This window comes from Mixophyes fleayi, chromosome 1, assembly GCF_038048845.1.
Source record: "Mixophyes fleayi isolate aMixFle1 chromosome 1, aMixFle1.hap1, whole genome shotgun sequence".
Taxonomy (NCBI): Eukaryota; Metazoa; Chordata; class Amphibia; order Anura; family Limnodynastidae; genus Mixophyes; species Mixophyes fleayi.
This window is the reverse complement of record NC_134402.1, coordinates 394,789,106-394,810,712: the sequence shown is the minus strand read 5'-3', so window position 1 is coordinate 394,810,712 and position 21,607 is coordinate 394,789,106. Positions and strand designations below refer to the sequence as shown.

Below are 21,607 nucleotides of genomic sequence, written 5' to 3'. Positions count from 1 at the left end.
GAAAAATTGTATTTATCAAATATACTAAAACCATGAAGTATTGGTATCATATTTTGGGCAAAATATTTAATCTTCCAAGTAACTTTCATTTTCATTAAGTACCTTTCTGAATGTGCATAAAGCCATTTACCTTGTCTGTGTATCCTTCATAATTTTATGCATTGATCATTTTATGTTTGCTTTTCAAATGAACATGCAGTCACATCTTTTCAATTGTCCCTGTTAGGTATATTTAGATATTTTGAATACGTCATTTTTCATTTAAACAGTATTTTCATAACATTCATAACATTTTTTTTCAGATTATTATATTAATACATTTATGTTTTTACACTGATTTGTGTCTGTTCATGAGAATGCAAAAATGTGAAACTATGAACAGACACAAATCAGTGTAAATACATAAATGTATAAATAATCAGATTTTGGTGGTATATTAGTGCATTACTTGTCACAATGTAAAAACTTTGTACAATTAAAAAGCTTTGTACAATTGTATTATTGCAGTACTACGCAACAACAGAACCAATAGCCCACGCCCTTCCTATATCCTATCCAATCCCTTGTCACTAAGCTAAAACTTTTAGGTTGGATCTGCCATCCTAGGCCTATAAACTACCAATCCAATAACTGATCCAAATTATTAAGTGCAATGCTGTTTGTGGATGAGGCTAATGGTTTAGCTCCTCTGCTATATTACCATCTATATTCTCTCTATATGGGATCTATTAATATTTCCATGAGAAAAAAAAACACAAAAATAAAGTAAAAAATAAATAAATAACAATCTCAGGTTAGTTGGCCTTAAAATCTGCAAAGATGGATCAGATACCTTGACTAATGAAGGTTGACATACCCTTCACGTTTGTAGCAGCACAGAACAATGATGTTACCTAGTAGACTAAAGGCCAATCCCTCAGAACTGAACTGGGCTGTGGTGTTATGTGCTTTGCCTCATTATCTCTCTTTTAAGTGATTTCAAATAAAATATTAGCGAAATCATAGGGTAACTGATGAGCACAAAATGGAGAGTCTGTGTGGCGGCTAGGGTTGTGTCCTATGGATGACTGATCTAGGGAAATACAGACATCATTTGTGAGTGTTTATTGGCAGTGTTTGGGCATCATCGTGCCTGTACCCTCCACCCGCTCATGTCCAGAAGCACAGAGCAGGGGTCTCATTTATTACACAGCAGTGTTTGGGCATCATTGTGCCTGTACCCTCCACCCGCTCATGTCCAGAAGCACAGAGCAGGGGTCTCATTTATTACACAGCAGTGTTTGGGCATCATTGTGCCTGTACCCTCCACCCACTCAGGTTCAGAAGCGCAGAGCAGGCATCTCGTTTATTACACAGCAGTGTTTGGGCATCATTGTGCCTGTACCCTCCACCCGCTCAGGTTCAGAAGCGCAGAGCAGGCGTCTCATTTATTACACAGCAGGGTTTGGGCATCATTTTGGCTGCACCCTCCACCCGCTCATGTTCAGAAGCACAGAACAGGCGTCTCATTTATTACAGAATTGTTGCCGTTCCTCCTCTTTTTGTGTGCAGTCACATCCTATAAACCACAGCTGTTGCTACATAGTTTTCAAGAATGACTAAAATTTTTCACACGCTTCAAGATGCCCGAGTATAGTAGTCTGGTAAGCCAATTAAAAATAACAATTTGTTTTTTTTCTCAAGTACACTGTAAAAGTAAATATTTCAATTGATGATGACATGATTATAAAAGGTGCATCTTTCTGACTATTCTTTAAAACAGGAGCTCTTGACTTTGTATCTCGAGATCCAAATAAAAGGGTTGCCATGCTGTTTAGTGATCCTTTTTCTTCTAAATATACTACCATCAAATACACAAATTATTAATCATATTTAATAATTGTTAATCGTATGTCAATGTTTTGTACATCCGTGTTTTCATTATATTTGTTTGCAGACCAACTAAAGCATTAGGATGTTCATTTTAATTAAAACAAGGATCCCTGGTTGGGGAAGCGGGCTAGCATATATCATATAGGTCCAGGCTGAAGAAAAAAAAAAAACAGAATTCCCAGTTCAAAGTCTTTGTTACAGTTCAGCAAAACCTTATTCCAAATAAGTTTTTCAGTAATGGTTAGCAAATGAAATTATCGCCAGTTGGGCCAGTGGATACAAAGACTAGGCTCAGAGTTGTGGTTGTAGTAACTAAATTTATATTTGCTTCTGATAAACTATTCAAATAATTTATAAAGAAAAAATAGCCCTGTGATGTTCAGAAAGAAAAGTAAATTGGCAGAATATATTGATGTACACTTGGAGCCCAATATATTCCCATGTTCTTTCCTAGCCAATAGTACAGTGGTTAAACGTAATTAGCACAGTGAAGTATAGCATCTAAGATCAATTGAACAGAAATCATATGCCCTAAATATCACACTTTGTCATCCCAATACAGGAAGGTTATGCGGTTATCGTGCTGAATCCTAATGAAAACTATGTTGAAGTGGAAAAGAGCAGACCACTGGCACCGCAGCAGTCTCCGGACAACTCAGACGAGCCTGCCGAGAAGAGGGAGAAGAGAGAGAGGGTTCCAAAAGACACAAAGAAGCGGAGGGACTTTTATGAGAAATACCGAAACCCCCAAAAAGAGAAGGAGACACTGCAGTTATACATTAGAGTGAGTAAACTTGTTCATTTCAGTTTGTTTAGCTGGTACAATGCCATTCCTGGTGTTCGGATGATTTGAGATTGCCAGCTAACCTATACACGGGTCAAATTAATATACTTTGATAAGATTGCTGTCTGCCAAGCTGGTGGGGTTTATGAAGTTCCATCCTGGACAAGGTGAGATGTCCACATTGGAAGGAGTTGAACTCAACCTGCTTCCTTGAACATCAGGGTTCATGCTTTAAACATAGCGCTCATGGGTACATGCTGAACTACCATTATTTAACATGATTGGCATTGATGTGCCTGTTGGGAGCATTTTGCATTCAACATCGCACTGTGTGCAGTTGTGCACAGACTTTGCCACTTTGATGGGTGTTGACTAGGTATGATTATTTTAGTATATTTAATACACCTGTTGCATGGCAAACACAAACTACAATTTCCAGTTCAGTGCATGTAATGTCTCATTAAATGAATAAGGGTTTATGTGGGGCAAACTCATAGGTGGTCCTTTATTGTGCTCAAGGCTGTAGAGCTTGCACATATTGCTAACATCGCCACTGGCAACTGAAAACCATTGTGTCAAGTGTGAAAGCCGCATGTTCCTAATACAGTTAGAAAATAGTTTGCCAAACCTCTATCTTATTATTACACAAACAATACTTTTTTTTTTACACATGTTTTATTAATGTTTTGTGTTTTCTTTATTGCTGTGATATTAATTATTTGAACTCCTAATTTGGATCATGAACAATTTCCATTCACCAGTAGAACAGAGGTAAGAATGTCTTAATAATGCAGCCACAGAGCGAGTATAAGGCTTTCTTTGAACGTATGCGTGGTGTAATCTGTTTTCTGGTTACAAAGAGTAATGTGCACTGAAACCTGTTTTGAAAAAGATCAAGGATAAAAATCCAGGCTCAGACGGGCACAATGCACACCTTGCACCAATTAACCGCTAAACATTGCTCTCTGACACATGATATGTAGGCCCCATTGTCCCAGAAAGTTTTATGTAGGTTAAGTGAATGGTTCTAACTTGTCAGCTTTCATCTGCACTCGCCATGGACTTGTATTGACAAACACATTCCAATGACTGACTTTAATCAGGCGATACATTTTATGATCAAAATACTGCAACAGGAGAATCCATTGCTCAGCCAGTACCCACTAATGAGCTAATTACCTGGTATTTTGGATGATTAATTCTCAATAATTAGGTATGTTAGTGTAGAAATGACATAAGTCCAGGAGGAATATCATTTTCTTTGTTTAAAACCATTACTTTCCATTTACTTGTAATGTTGGTAACTCTATATTTGTTAGAAATGCAATAAATGTGTTTTATATAAAGACCACGTTGGTGGTTGTGGGCATGGCCACCACATCTAGTGTGCTTGATGCTGGGTAGCTTCTCAAATAGCACATTTCACAATTTATCGTTTTGGTGGTGTGGAAGGGGTTTAACATCTGGGCTTGATAACAAAGTTATCGCCTTTTAACCCCACTGAAGTTCTACCACCCAATGCTTACCATGGCCATGTAAAGAATAAAAAAAAAAAAAAAACAATAGCACTGAAATGCATTTATTTTATATTTAACTATTCAGAAGCAAAAAGCATCATCCGCTTAATATTAGATCTTGTGTGCTAACTAATTTATTAGCAGATTACAGGTGTGCTGGTTGAGTTGTGGAGTTATGGAAATATAATGTATCTAGTTCTACGGTTGTTGCCGGTAATATATACACACAGTAATAAAATGGGGTTAAAATTAAGTAATCGGGCACATAGTGTTTTTGTGTTATTTTACGAGAAGGATATAGGCTGCTATAAAGAAGAATAACAAACTCCAGTTGGTGAAACACCAGCCTTACCTATGATGTAATCAGGACACCGTGCCCCTTGCTATTTCCTGCCTGAACCCTGGGAACCTTTACACCTTTGTAATGCTAGCACCATGGGATTGTTGTAGACTTACTACCCCAATACAGCAAGCGGCACGTATGCAGTGACATTGTATGTGACCCCAACGTTCATGCTGTTCACTCTGTTCTGACCTGTTATATGATTCTTATTACCACAATGAAGAAGTGATATGGAGGCAAATAGGACCATTTGATATAAGGCATTCCTAGAAGGGTCCGAACATGAACTCTGTGTGTGTCTACGTAGTTTGGGCAAGAATAACTTAGTGAACTTTAACAACCTTAAGCATTTTAGAGAACTTATTTTCTTTAATTTCGTCTAATGTTATTTGTTCTGTTTTAATGTTATGATGTTACATAATATGTGAGTGCAGTTCTCAAAAGCAATGTTTTAAGTAATGATTTGCATAATATAAAAATCCATAATTCTTAATGGGCTTTGCTTTCCTTTACAAGTTCATGCTACTGGTTAGGGTCGTACCTGGGATCTCTTTGGATTTTATTCGGAATCTCGTGATTTCAGATACATTACAGGGGTTACAACCGAAATCTCAGGGATCACTTCAGATTGTAACTGACTTTTTTAAATTTATTTTACACTTATTCTTACTTATTCAATGTGTCATAATTAATGGCCACTGTTGGAAACTGCATGTTGGTAGTAATCAAAATTAGACTCACAAAGGATTTAGGGTAATTCATTGTTTTATATATTTTTCTTTAAGTTCTTTTATTAGGACCACAGACAAGAAAATATTCAGATTTCTTTTATATACAGTATATCTGATCATGAACTAGGTAAAATCTTTGTAAAATTGTTATTTCTTTCTTTATATTATAAAATATCTTCTAGTCTGCTTATTTAGAAAGTTTCCAGGTAGGCATAGAAGTTCCTTATAAAGGTCAGGAACAGAGACCATAATATTACATTGTATGACTATAGAGGAGATTCCATTGTAGGTCTTACTGAGTGATTTGATGTGAGTGTTTTTTTACATTTTTATTACAGAGTGCAGCATCTGTGGTCTTAGTGGAAGTAACTGTCAACAGTGGCGGATTCAGGGGGGGGCGATCGGGGCGATCGCCCCCCCCCCCTATTAGCAGCGGCATGCTGCCGGCGGCTGCACACTGTGCAGGTCCGTTCAGCAGTGACAGCACACTTGTCACTGCCGAGCGGACCTGCACATACTGTGCAGCCGCCGGCAGCCTTAGACATTAGAAAGGGGGCGGGGCCTAAATCGCCCCCCTAAAATCACCCGGGGTATAGCAAAAGTCTGGATCCGCCCCTGACTGTCAATCACTTGTAGTTCTCACTTATTGAACTGCATTCAATTTGTCTGTAAGTGATTGACAGTTACCTCTACTCAGGTCACAGATCATCATCATTAACATTTATTTATATAGCGCCAGCAAATTCCGTAGCGCTTTGCAATTGGGAAGAAACATTAATAAGACAATACTGGGTAATACATACAGACAGAGAGTTAAGAGAACCCTGCTCACAAGCTTACAATCTATGGATACACACAGATGCTGCCTATTCATTATCTAAGCTCAAATGTTCTGCATATTGTTCATTCATCTGAAATATGTTGTACAGTATTGTGGTATGTGAAGCACACCCAGCATGATGCAATGTCTTTCCTTAAAGCAGCAGCATGTGGAAGATTACCACAATCAGTGTGTTAGATATTTTCATGTGTTGTACATCTATAACTTTTGAGGTTATTCAATTGTAACCAGTGGCGTTTGGACTGAATATGCCAAGCACAACAAAAACACAAAATAAAAAAATGATAGGAACAGTAAGTGCTACATATACTCTGCTAGAAAATTAATCAATTACAGACATACAATAGGGACCATTTTCTGTCATTTTTGGGGGGGGGGGGGGGGGGGGGGTTAAAAATCTCAGAATAGACCAAACAGGAGTTATCCTTTAAGACTATAAGATTAGGAGTAACTGGCAATTAAACATTATGGGCCTGATTCATCTTCAGATGGAAGTCACGTTCCGTGTCATATCTCGCGTGAAATCTCTCTGTGCATGATCAGAAACGGACTTTAGGCCATTTGTAAATGACACTTTAAACTGCCTATAATTTGAAGGATGGAACGGGGTAAGGAGGGAGCAGACGCACATATGTAATGTACAGTAAGGGTGGCCGAGGTCGAGATCACGCAGATTTGTTCAACTCAAGCTCTGGCCATCTCTTAGCTATGTGTCTTTTAGCCGTATCGCTTGCACCAGCTACAGGGAAGGTGTAAGTGCTGACTGATAGTGATGACTGACATGTATGCATGCAAGTAAGAGAGACTGTAAAAATGTGTTTTATGTGCATTATGCATTAAGAACATCCTGATTTTATGTATTTCATTTAAGAAAACAATAGAAAAATTAACAAATTCCATTTTTATGTATATTTTTAATAATGCTTATAGAATTAAAAGTCTACATTTAATAGTTTTTGTTTTTTTTGGGGGTTTCCTTCTGATGGGACATCATGTTGCACATACATATGTGCGTATACTGCAGTATGTTCTGACTGTCTATATACGTCAAGTTAGGTATAACCAGAGCGTACTTATACCCACAGCCAAATGTAAATGTTTCTTGAGATCTGCTTGTACTTGAATACGAGCGTACTTGCATGCAATTTACATCCGGGCACTATAGGTAGACTTTAATGGAACAGTGCCCCCAGTGGCCAAATGTTCGTTTAAAACCTCTAACTCAACAAAAAATAACTTTTGAATGTGGTATTGATGCGCACACACACACACACACACACACACACACACACACACACAATCACACACACAATGTTTCTAGAATGGATTGATGATAATGTTACATTCAGCCGGAGATAAATATATACGGTGTGCACTGTATGTGTGCGTTTATCTTGCTTAATCCTCTGGCATCTTGGATTAATATATGTGGCCAAGTCCATGAGCAATTTGTCTACCACTATATGGTTTTGTTGTTTGACATAACTATTTGTCTCTTCTCCCAGACTGGAGAGAAACACTCCTCCCTCTGATAGGGAAAATGTAAGTCCTTCTATTGAAAGCATCTGAACTACTTCACCACATCTTCACACTGTGCTCGTCTGTTAATCTTGACAAAAGAATCTCAGCACAAAGCACAGACAGCCAGTTATAATGAGCAGCAAGTGCAAAATGATCTCAGGGTCTGTCTATATGCTTAAGCAAAATATAATTATATTTTCACAGCCGCGCCATTCAGCCATTCATTCAATGAACCAAAATTACAGCGGATTAATGATCTGTACCACCAACGTTTCAATGCACCTGGGAGAGCCATTTACAAAAGGCGTAATTCCATCTTTACCGTTTAGTGCATTACCCCCCACAAGCTGATGCTTCCCCAGATACAATGTACATATACCTGCACCTGTTCATTTCACAATGTCTGATTGCCCAACTCTCCTTTCTTTCTGACAATATTTTTCATTCATCACTCTTTTTATTATTCGCAAAAAAATTCTTCACCAACTCTAAAGTAATAAAAAGTTTTAAAAAAAAAATACAAATATTTTTGTACCTTAAGCACAAGGTGCAGTGTGTTTTGAGACCCTAAGGCAGCATGGAGATTAAGTATAATACGAGTATATTATGCATAAGCCGTCTTGGATCATAAAAGATTTATGGGGAAAAAACAGCCTTTCCACGCAAAGCAAAATAATGTTTGTAGCTGATCTAGTGCGAGTAGTTTATCAGGCAAACTGTGCTACGACACCGTTATTGAGTCTTGAATAAACGTTGTGCTTTATCACCTCGGGTTTTAGGATGCAAAGCTAAAAAGGGATCATTGAATCATTATTTGAGCCTAGTTTGCTGAAACGAAAAGCAATAAAAATATATGTTTAGCAAATAAAAAACACATTTCCACACTAACCTTCCTGTTACAACCGGATGAAGTGACTATTAATATTATTTGTTTCCCCCCTTTTCAGTATTTTGATTAATTTCCAACCCTGTAAGTTGTTAAACTACACTCCTGGATAATGTGTGTTTGACTAATGTGACTGTGGCTAGAGTTAAGTGTAATTGACCACAGGATGCATTTTTGAGATTTAAATTATTTTCTACTTCACTGCTTTCAAAACTCTGCTAATCTGAGCAATAAACTGGAGTCATAAAGTTTAGTCGCCCCCAACCCCCCCCTGCCATGGGAAGCTGACTGAAATCACAACTCTGACCTTTCATTTACCAGTCTCTCCTCCCTAGTTCTCTAGCGTTCCTGGTGCAGCGCTCCTACATTCACTAAACGAAAATACAAAAAAAAAAAAATTGTAATGAAACTATTTGTACTGTCCATTTAATTACACACTATGGGCCGCCTGATTCATTAAGGAACTTAAATTAAGAAGTTTCTTATTTCAGTCTCCTGGACAAAACCATGTTACAATGCAAGGGATGCAGATTAGTTTATTATTTTGCACATGAAGAGAATACTGGCTGTTTTTTCTTGTAGCACACAAATATCAACTTTAAATTTCAGTGTACAAATAAGCTATCGAGTATTTGTGTGCTACATGGAAAAACAGCCAGTATTCTCTTCATGTGCAAAATAATAAACTAATCTGCATCCCTTGCATTGTAACATGGTTTTGTCCAGGAGACTGAAATAAGAAACTTCTTAATTTAAGTTCCTTAATGAATCAGGCCCTGTTATTTTAACTTTCTGCCTTGGGAGGATTTCTGCTCACGCTAAATATTTTGAAACATTGCCGGTTGATCTTGTTTCTTTTTTTAGTAGAACAATGGTACTTTAAGTCCACTGCAGGTGCTGTGTTGTTGGGTGGTAGTGGCAGTGAGTCATTCTAACACTCGTCTTTATTTCTTGACACTTTGAGCCATTGTGCCACCTGGCCACAGGTGGCATAGTATCAGCAGAGCCTCTTGAGGATATATGGGATAATGAAAGGATTTAAACCACCCTGACTGTATTGTGGGTGGTGTAATGTTTGGCTGCAGTACTGACATGGAGGAGAGAAGAATGAGCAGGAAGAATAGTAAGAAACTCACCGTATAAACTAACATCTGTGAAAAATATTGTTATCTTTGTCACTCTGATATTGCTTGTCATCACAGATATAAAATATTCTTCACAGCTGTTTATACAGGTTTTTACACCATTCATGTATTCTACTGTATTACTTCTATCAACGGACCAAGCAGCATACAGCTCTTATTCTCAGTAATAAGTGTAAATGTGCTTTTAATTAATATAAAGTATTGCGTGCTCTGATAATGTGTAGTGTTTATTTTTAGGATCATTCTAAACCAGGGGGTAAATGTATTTGTGCTTTTAGCAAATCGCCGATATTCAGCGACTTTGCCGGGCAAATTTAAAACGGCAATGTGTTTAAAGGCAACTTTTGCCTTTAAACACATTGCCGTTTTAAATTTGCCCGGCAAAGACGCCGAATATCGTCAATTTCTTAGAAGCGCAGATTAACACATTTACCCCCATGACTCAACAGTTAGAAATTAGGGAGTTGTGTATGCCTTCGCTGTGTCTACCCCAGTTTTGCATGTCTTTTTTTTCTTCACCAGTCATAATGTACCTGTACCCTTTAAACACACTTACATTGCTATACTGTTTAGATTAATACTTAGTGTTTCCTGAAATTATACTTCTGTAAAAAAAAAAAGTGAAGAATTTAAGTTTATTGTACACATGCTGTCAAGTGTACACTGAGCTGTGCTGTGTTGTTTGTAAGGGAGCAGTTCCATCTCCCCACAGATCACATTTTTGTCATCTCGACTGACTGCCAAACTGTATACAGATCATGGTGGTGATTTTGTTATATGCACACCTGTCCAATGAAACTGGATGGAGACCACCAACTCCTCTCACAAAGGCTGCAGATGGTGAAAACATCTGGTTGCTTTCATACGGAATGAGCACACAAAGAAAAGCCTTCTTATCACAAATGGATGGATGAATTTGAAGAGGTTAGTCTTTCAGGGATACGTCTAGAGCCACGACTGAGGGCATGTATCTGCCTGGAACGTGACTGAGCTTTGTACAGCTCCCCTCAAGTCTTTAATAATTGCAATAGATGACATATATATTCCATGTTTACCATAATCTGAAATCTAGGGGCATTCTACCAAAACTAAGCTTTAGGGTTGGATTGCTATAGACTCTAGAACACGTTTCTGAAAACTGGAGCTAGTTAACAGTAAAATAAAATGCTCAATGCGCCTCTTTTTACCCAGGCTACAATGTCCACACTCACATAAAGGTGCTAGGTCTAGGAATGATTTCATTTACAGACCCCCCTTAAGAAATGTCACCCATTTTATTAATGCACCAGTTTAAAAATGTTTTTTTCCTGTAACTTTGCTCTAATAAGAAAATAGTCCATGTGCTCTGTAAATTGTATAGTTTATATTATTAGTTTGCCCATGGAGAAAAAATGTAATGACTATCCAGCTTTTCATTTATCTTTCCATAATTTCATATTGGACTCCATTCATTGTATGTGTGTGTATATACAGCACGAGAAGCGAGCTGGTATATGGTGGTATGCCATACAACATATGTATGTATATGTGTGTGTATATGTATGTACATGTAGTGCGGGGATACCACCCCTAGCTGGGATGGCAGTTACCCTCTATGGGATTCACATCACTCTGGTAGACCAGGATATATCCAAACTAAGGCTTTATTACAACAGTACAACACCACGAGATGTTCGCAAGATACAGGGTAAATGATAGCATGCAGCCTCTTGGAGTCAGCACTCCAAAATAATAATCTCAGTCTCTTTCAGAGTCTTATCCTCCTGCAATATCACCACTACCGATTAGCTATACCGTTGCGGTGTCGCTCAGCCTGGGTTACTGTCTCTCGCACACCCTGTCCTGGTAGGGTTTCCTCCAGCGGCACCACGATGCCTGGCCCAGAGTCCTTTCCGCTGATGTCTTGTATACCAGCATCTTCCAAGTTAGAATAGCTCTCTTGGCATTCTGTTCTCCATATATTCATGGCTGTATACACAGGGATTAGGGTCAAATGTCTCAATGCTTCCCCTTACAGCAGGGGTTTCTCAGTGGATACTTTAGCTGTTAGACATTCAGTTTCTGTTACCTTGATTATACATTGGAATGACTTGACTCAATTAACTATTTGGCTGAATGCACTAAACAAAGAGTTACACTGTAACATCAAGGAATAACACTTCACGCTTACGTGAAACAACAAGACATTTGACACGTTGTATCTGCCACATTACACAATCTGAGTCCGATACATTTTTTTACAATAACATTTATATACATTGCATATCATCTAGAAGTTCTAACCGAATTATCTCTCAGATTACCTGTTGACCTAGCTAATTAACGTGGGCTCATAACAATGGGTATTTGAGACAAATAGTAATTACCTTAGCTAATACAAGCAAAATTACTTCTTCTGTCCTGTTATTGTCACACAATATGGCAATATTCTTTCTATTTCTAATACATACAGTATTGCAGGTAATAGCAAGGGCAAAGTGTACCTAATAAAATGAAATAATAATACACATAATACACTGATGCTCTGGTGTATATACTTGATACATCTACCCTATAGTGATTGTTGGTCACCTGCTAATCTCGGCTAGTTAAAGTGAATAAGTGTCCTGGAGGCGCTGCACCTACGTGATCATTTCCTCCTTGGTTCAGTCATAAACAAGACGATAATCACTGATTTGTTTTTGTTGATGATCTTTGCCAGCATCTGTATGGCTCTCCCTATTATATTGTGTATGGAAATAACTTGTAATGGAAATAGAGGGTTCCCAGGGGTGCCACGTCAGCAGTTGTGCTCTAGGATACCTTGCTGTTCAGCAAATGGCTTGAAAACAAAATATAATATCCCAGAGGGTGCAGAATTTATCTCACATGCAGGTGGGAGATTCCTGAGTAATTTTTTATTTACATTTTTTTTAAACTGTGATGCAATTAATAAATATGGACAGCAAAGCCTACCTAACAGTTGTTCCTAATCATTATCTCATTATTAAGACACAGGGTAGCAATTATTGTATTTTCCAGCACAGGTGTATAAAGGAACATGACTGCCTTGGTTGTGGTGCTTATTCCCTCGAGCACCCCCGGCCACTGACCTAGTACTCCATAAAAGTTATATCTTGGTAATGGTGGGTGTGTGCAATATTTGTTGGTATTGCTGAGATTCCCAGTGAAGGGCCACCTACCATTGTATTAATATTAATGATAGTTTAAATTTAGAGGGAAAAAAAGCCCCTTGGTTTGTCATATTTCATCCAAATATCTACAAATAAGTATAATACTATTTTTGAGATATATACCTATATATTTTCAAAATATACAGTTAAATATTAGAGATACAGGGTGGTGTGATTAAATATATATTATTTTCTAACAGACAATTATGATTACTATATTTTATTTATATTTTGATACATTTAATTTCTTGTTATATTTTTAATGCCATTTCTAATTGGAATGTTTTTAACATATAAGTACCTAAGTGCATCACAACAAAATAGCCACGACTTTTCTTTCTGTGCAATAACCATGTATATAATGAGGTGGTTATATGAGGGGGCACCCCCAGAACATATAATTTATGTTGAAATGAACAAATAAGGGCAAATGGTTAAGTGACGCATATATGAAATAAAAGCAGCGCGGTTGGTATTTTTCAATTTTATACTATTTAAGGGCCTTGGCACAAATAAGCCCCTTTTTCCGAAAGTATGAAAAACACTGCTGGACTTGCCTATATTATAGTCAGGAAGAGATGTTGGGGAAGAGGAGGAGCTGTAGTATTTACTGACTATGCTAGAAGGGAGCTTACCCATTGTAATAGCTGCCATGGAGAATTGAAGAGGAAACACACATGGCCACTAGTGACAAAATAGTACAAGAAATAATTGATGCTTTTTTCTTTTACAAATGTCCCCAAAGATAAACCTTCCCCACAACGTCATAATTGCATTACTGATTCTGCTCCAAGTGTCTGCGTGTTGGTTGTCACAAATGTCAGTCAAGGATGTTACCATACCCATTGGCAACAATAGAAATCTGTCAAATCAGCTTCCCTTTCGGTCTCCCCCTAGTTCATATACTGACTGTGGGTCTATATCTCTGGGTCATATGACTGTTCTCTGTATACATTGTACAGTAGAAGCTGGAACCTGTGCGCTGCCGTTTCTGTTCCTGAATCCACCACATTTTGGTTGTAATATCAGCATTAATGAAACATAGAAGATAGAGTACAGACGTCACCAAACACCTTGGGGACATGGCAAGACCAGTTGTGCTGCTTAAATTTACAGAACCTCTTTTGATACAAAGACATTTGCTTAAAACCAAACACTGGCTGTGTATTCATCAGCAACACAATTGTTTAGGATACAAAATATTAATTAGACTTAATGATATTGTAAGATAAGATTGTAAAGCATGTTCTAAAAAGGGCATGGAGAATCTCACTAAATTGCTGCTGGATGCAGACAAGGAAATACCTAGGAGAACATGGCTCTTAATTATTTTCATGCCATGACAGCCTATTTACTTGATAACTGTTTGCCATCTGGGAATTTGGCTGCTAGGTATAATGGTCGTTTTGAATAAAGGTATTGAGCTGCTTTAGTTATTTAAATAATGTATATCCTAATCTTCAGTGCTCAGCATAGATGTAAATGTGTATTAAGGTGAATGCCTGTAATACTGGCTCACTATTACTGTGCTTTATGAAACACATTTTGTTTTTCATTGTGTTTGTTTTTTGTAACATAAAAATATTCTTGAATGGCTTCCGCTGCTGATGTGTATTTACCTTTGACCTAGATGCATGCAGCAGTATCCCTGTTATTGTCATATTAAACCACACTTGTGTCTTCAAGACCTGAGACACACATTTAGCTGCTTCATTCTGTGTTGATTATGGAAAGGAACATTTGTCATCACTGTTAATGTGTTCACAATGACACATATTGGAAAATATATATATATTTATTTTTTTTAAAGATAACTAGCTGATAGCTTTCAAAGCATGCTGGGGCTTGTAGTTTCACAACACCTGGAGTGTCACAGGTTAGCCATCACTGCTATAGAGAATGGTCTCTGAAAAGGTGTAGCCATTGAATGGGGTAGTGCTTAGGACACCAAAGGTTGTGGGCCTACAAGCCCCAGTTGCGTAAATCTGGCCATCTTGTTACCTGTAATGAGCATTGCCAGTGGCTTTATTTGCCAATGAATAGTTACTGGACTGCACACACCAACCTAAACCGTAGAAGTACATGGAGAACAAGCCATTGCAAACATCGTAGGGCCACTAATGGATTTGCAGAAATATGTTTTTGAATATTGCAGCAATAACACAATAACATTACTCTTGAAGCTTTGAGATGGGATTGATGCACAGTGTATGTACATAACCCATTTGCCAAAGCAGCATGATCTGTAATCTGACCTGACCTTGTTTTATGAAGTCTGCCTCTACTAAATGATAGCATACAGTATTTATTCAGGCACCTGAGGTTTGGGGGCCCCACCATGTATGCAAGTTGTACCCAGGGTTTTCCATGTTGGTAACTTTTGAAGATTGATATAGAAAAGTTAATCCATAGGTGCTTGTAACTTCAATAGACCTGCGCCTGTAAATCGGTGTGAGCTCTGTTTTGTGATATTTATTCAGCACTTTTCCAGATACCGTCTCATACTGCAGAAGTTAAATACCATGGCCGTACAGTAGCATAGTGCTTGCAATGCTGGATTTTGGTGTTTAATCAGACAAGGGTGCTATCTATGTGAGTCTGTATATTCTCTCCATCTTCTACTGTCCAATGACATAACAGTATTTTAATTGGCTTCTGACTAAAAGTGACCCTGGTGTGTACCTGTGGTAGGGGAATTAGATGGTACCAGGGGAGTACCAGTGTCTAATTGTTCAGCACTGTGGAATGTGATAGTGCTATATAATAATAATGACCAATATGTGAGCAGGGCCCTCTTGTCTGTGTGTTAATACCCAGCTTGTTTAATTACTGTGCTGGTTCCCCATTTTAAAGCGATGTGGAGTATTCTGGCATTATATAAATAAATGCTAATAAAATATTTAAGAATTGATCTCCTAATTAAGTAATATGATAGTTGATGTTCATTGGTTAAAATCCAATGCCACACTTTACTGTGTGTTGTGATAATAATCATATATTAATTCCTGCCCTATCTAGATATGTTTTTGCACTGTAGCATTCAAACTAACATGTTGTAGACGTGGGGAAGCTTGTGATGTGTGTCTGCAAACTAACCCTCCACCACCAGGCAGAAAAGGCTCTTTGTTTTTATGAGATCTATGTACTTTCCTACTAAATAGTCTACTGAACCTTTGAGTTTTTTTGTTTTGCTTTTAGCTGTAAAGGAAAGAAAAGTCCACAAATGTGTCCTAGTTCTTGCACAAGTACTTCCTAATTGGCCTAATTTTGTAGAGACGGCCCAAATTGCATACTTTGGTGGTAGGGGTTTGTCATAAAGTGGGTGTGATTGGGTGGATTGGGCAGCTCAGCAGTTTGGCTTATTCTGTCCTGATTTTGCCTGGGTAAATCTTAGGTGGTATGTTGGTGTTTTTTTTGAGCCAAAATGTTGCAGGAAATTGAATAACAATGTTTTTCAAACCAACTTATTATCAATTGTTAAGAATTATAAAAAAAAATGTTGGAAATGTAATTCTTTAATTATCTGTTAATTACAAAAATCCATTCTATATCTAAGCTATGAATTTCCATCTGTGCTTCCTCTTTGGTCCAAAGCATGAGAGAGGCTAAGTGTTGGCATTCTGATTATGTGATCTGTTTCTGTTGCCGTTTCCCTGTGTTTGAGATCTGTTTGCGTTCAATTAATTTGTGCTGCAATGCTACATGTGTTAGGATTCTGTTGTTAGATGTCAGGTTTTGCTGTATTTCCCTATTTATGAGAGCTCTCTGCTTTCAAATAAGCTGAGCTGCATTGCAGGTGTGTTACCTGCATTATCCTGATTGGTTGCCTGCACTATTTAAGGCCTGTCCTGAAACTCCATCTTGGCCAGTGATAGTGTTTTGCTTCTAGCGTCCTGGTTCTTGTGCTGCATTATTCTTTGTCTCCTTTCTGGTTCTGACCCTGGCTATGTCTGACAACGATTCTGGTTCTGATCACTGGCTACGTCTGACTGCGATTCTGATTTTGATTCCTGGCTCTGTCTAACCATTTGTGTCCCTGTTACCTGCTTGACCGGCAAATACTCAGCACTCCATTCCTGACTGAGGTGGTGGTGTCCCGAGAAAGCGGGACAGCGGTACCATTACCGTTTATACAACCTGTTCTGGTGGTACATATCTCTGGTGTTCAGCTACTCCACTTCCATTCCAGCCTGCATCCTGATAATAAGTTGTGCAGCTCTACTCAATCCAATTGGACTTGTAAGAATTTGCATTGAATTTTGTACTGCTTTAATTGCTATTGTGGCTAGCTGTTCTGAGGGACTCTGGGTCTGTCTCAGTATTTTTTAATGCTCTCGACTTTGTTATACACTGCTGATAAGTACACTGTGACATTCCGCTGAACCACATCTGCTGATTTGGGCTAATCTCTTGCTCTGATATTGGGACTTTTTGTATCCGGTATCTTTGCCTGTTGATTGCAGACCCATCTGCTTATGATTCTGAACCTGTAAAATCTGCATATGATTTTGAACCTGATTTCCTGGATCTAATACTCTGCATATACTGTTTCTTGTTGATCTATTGTCTTAAAAAATAAAGACTGTCCTTTTTAGTCACACACCTCGTAATCTCTGCTGCTTTCCGAACACCGAGGAGCTTCAGTGTATTTTTCATAATATTTTACCCTCCTTCCTTCATGCAGAAAATACAGTGGAAGATGCGTTTGTTGCGTTGCCTGAGAGGCACTTTTCTCAGACCACTGGTTATGGCATTAGCTATACAATGGAGGCTTTTAATTGCCCATTGGCATTTGCCGATTAGAAGCAGAGCGACCTTTGCATCAAGTGACATGAGATTGTGAATGCTGCTAGGGTCCTGCTACTATAAGCAAAGCACCTGTCTTGATTGGGAACAAGAATCAGGACATAATTTAAGGCAGAATCTTGATGACCATATTACTGCTGTGTTATTTATTACTGGGCACTGCTGGCAAATTGGGCATATTACTGGGCACTACTGTTATTGCAGATATATTAATTTGCAATACTACTACTACTTTTTTTCATTTAGCGCTACCACTATTAAGGCGTTAAGGTACATTACTGCTACAACAGACATATTAGTTGACGCCACCAATATGCCATTTTATTGGGCATTAGTACTGCTGGCTTCTTAATGGGCATTACTGTTAGTACTGGCATGTTACTCGGCACTATTATTACTGCTAATGTTTTATTGGGCATAATTTGCTTGTTAAATGGGATACTGTTGGAGAAATCTGAGTTGTAAAGGATTTAGCAATATTAGTAGATGGTATGAATGACAGTTCTCTGTGTCAAGTGGCAGCTTCTAAGACTAATAAAATGTTAGGATGCATAAAGGGGGATAGATCTATTGTAGAGATGAGCAAAATATTCAGAACTGTCCCGTATGTATTCAATCTTTGCACATCTGCTGCACAACTGCCTGTTTCACCTCTAAATTCAATTAGTGCGAAATTCTGCTGCAACATCCCTCATCCCTAATCCACAGGATGCAAATGCAATGGTACTTCTAAATAAGCCACATCTTCAAAATAGGGTGTAGTTTTTGGCACTTGACTTTTTAGACCGTCTTACCAGCAGCTGTGGAAGGTTCCTAATGAACCTGGAAAGGAGAATTGCCAACTTGGTTTCCCAGGAGGCTTAGACACTGCTGCAGAGCTCAGTGAGCTCCCTGTTGATGACGCTTCTCTGGTTCTGGCTCCATACGTCCTGGAGATGAATTCAGTTTTGAGGTGGCACTAGACCCCAGTGATAAAGCCTTGGAAGTAAGTTTGGCCCAGAGACCTAAAGATTAGATCTTCCAGCTCAGACTAAGTGGTGCCAATGCTGTTTAGGGGCGGCTGAGCCCCACGGCCACATGGTTGGAAACAACCCTCTGCCACTAGAGTTTATGTAAAACATCTAGGCTTCCTCTCAAAGGCAGAGAAGGGGGGCGAGACTAAACTGATTAAGGCGACTATGGGTTGATATAGCCACCCCCCCCCCCAGACCTGTTTTAGAAAATAAATAAAATAATAATAATAAAAAAGAACTATTAGCACATGTAAAATTAAATGTGGTCCTAATTTAGTGCTCAGTCAACTACCCAGCTACCTGATCCACCATAAGCAAGAAATATTTAACCAAAGTAAGCAGCCACATATTTTTCCCAAGAAGTGTAAGTGTTTCCAGGTGCCAGTGAATGAAATTAGTGGTGGCAGAGATTACCCTCCTACAACTGGGGCACCATGTTTGTCTGCAGTTGGCACTTGCAGTCCTGAGTGGCTGACTTGGCCTAATGGTGCCAGTAGAAGTAGCCACTGACCGTTAGTTACCATAAACCGGTGAAACCACAAAAAGTTTGTTGGCGTAGTAATCGCATCCTATAATACTGAAATAGTACTGGGCACTACTGACATTTTATTTTGAATTACTACTAATGCTACCTTTTTATTGGAATTACTATTAATGGTGGCATTTAATTAGACATTACTAGTCCCATTGCCAGGAGCGGGCTGGCAAGTTTCAGCCCGGGTGGGCGCACAGGCGGCCGCATCACATGACACGCGATGCGGCCGCCGGTAGTATTAAGCCAATTTTGAATCCACGACGGGGGAGCAGCAGGCCCGAACAGCCGTTAGACGGAGCCGCTGCCCCCCCGGTCCAGCCCACCCCTGCCCATTGCTTTATCACTGGACATTATATTTACTGATGACACTACTGTTTCTACTATTTTATATAATACTGGACCCAGCTACCACTGCTTTACATAATACTGGGTATCTCTGCTGCTCCTGACATACTCTACTAATGATGCTGCCGATGGTTCAAATGTTTCCTAGTGAAGATCCTCAGAGTGGTGAATCAGGGTAACACTAATAGTCACACTGTTGAGCCCCAGTGGAGATCTCCTGACAATTTTAAATGGAATACTATTAAAATATATTCTTGTACATCCCCTTTATTGCCTTATTTTTTACGTGTAATAAAGCAAAATCATCATCACCATTTATTTATATAGCGCAACTAATTCCGCTGCGCTGTACGGAGAACTCACTCACATCAGTCCCTGCCCCATTGAGGCTTAGTCTGAATTCCCTAACACACACACACACACACACACACACACACACACACGTCAATTTGTTAGCAGCCAATTAACCTACTAGTATGTTTTTAGAGTGTGGGAGGAAACCGGAGCACCCAGAGGAAACCCACGCAAACACGGGGAGAACATACAAAGACCACACAGATAAGGCCATGGTCGGGAATTGAACTCATGACCCCAGTGCTGTAAGGTAGAAGTGCTAACCACTAAGCCACCGTGCTTCCCCAAAATGTTGTGTAAGCCATTTGTTGGACTGGGACAACAAAAATTGAGACCAAAAAGTCTACTAGGTTGTTTGCCACTGGTCTAACCCTTACTTGGTGGCTTTTGCTTGTTTGCTGTCTTACATTCATGTTTTTTAGTATATTTGCCTAAGTTTTAGAAACTATTCCCTTTGCCTTAGACAGCTATGACATTTATTACATACATATTTCAAATGTCATACTGAAATGTTTGTGTTTTTGTGACATTGATACATTTAGTGAATGTACACTGCAAATTAGATTTATTTTCAGCACATGTCACACTCTGCTGTCTAGGTACATAACTATAAACATTGGTACACTGTTACAGACACTTGTTCCTATGCATCCTTCTTATATCACACAGTTCTTTTCACCAGTTTTCAAAATGTTTCTTCTAATAGTAATAATGTAAAAGTTTGGGGTGTGTTTGCAATTTTTTTAGTGTATAGTTTTGATTTTTTTTAATGTGCTGTATAAGATCTTTTTATGCACGTTGCTGTGTGAATTATCAATTATTAAATCAATAAATAGAATATATTACCTACACACACTTATGTGAAATGGAAATTCAGAAATAATTGCTATAGCCACTGTCCGTTTCAACGGGGAAACAAGTGAAAATGTTATTTATAGCTGAGGTTAATTTTCATGTTTCATATGGTATTAGGAAAATGTATGGATGTAGGTTATACATAAATAGGACATTATCTCACAGTATCTTAAAATAGTGAGTATGATGGGGAACTGCCATTTGCTACAATGTCTCCCATCTATCTCTTTTCCGTATTGTCACAGCTCCTACTTTTTTTTTCTGTGTAGTAAAATGACTCCACGAATATCTTCTGTTCCCAATGACCAAATAGCTGCGTCTTCTACATCTGGAGCCAGACAAACTTTTTCAACGCTTACAAAACCTTCTACTAACCAATTGTCAAACAATGAATCGTCCTTGACAATTGTAGCCTCAAGCAACATAAGTAGCAGCGGTTAAAGTCTTATAAAGTAAATATTTACTTATTTATTTTAAATCTCTTTATTTATAGAAATCGACAGGTAGGTCAACAAGATAAATAAAGGTTAAGGAAGCAAACTTACAATTAAATAAAGCACTTTAGCATGACAAATAGCAGATCAACTAGTAATTGATAACGCTTACATCAAAATAGCCGAGGGATCCCCAAAAAACGACACAACCCTTTGATTACTATTCACCTGCATGTTTGTCGGAATTATTTTTTATTTTAAGTTTTAACTGTGTTGGGAATGTGGGAAAGATCAGGGGAGGGGACGGCTAGTATATGTGAGGCAAAAGGGAATGGGGGGGTTTGGCAGAGAGGAAAGTTAAGGAAGGGATTTACCCAATAGTTCCGGGAACATGGTATCATGGTGTTGTTACCAAAGGCTGCACGTTTTATGGAAGCAGATACCCTATTGTT

At 38.5% G+C, this 21,607-nt stretch overlaps 1 protein-coding gene across 1 annotated transcript in view; it reads left to right on the top strand.

The window, feature by feature from the left end:
- ARB2A (ARB2 cotranscriptional regulator A) overlaps positions 1–21,607 on the top strand; it is a 342,205-nt gene that overhangs the window by 137,070 nt on the left and 183,528 nt on the right. The window contains exon 7 of the mRNA XM_075180973.1: positions 2,435–2,656. Within this exon, the coding sequence (XP_075037074.1) occupies positions 2,435–2,656 (222 nt within the window). The remainder of the gene's footprint in view (positions 1–2,434; positions 2,657–21,607) is intronic.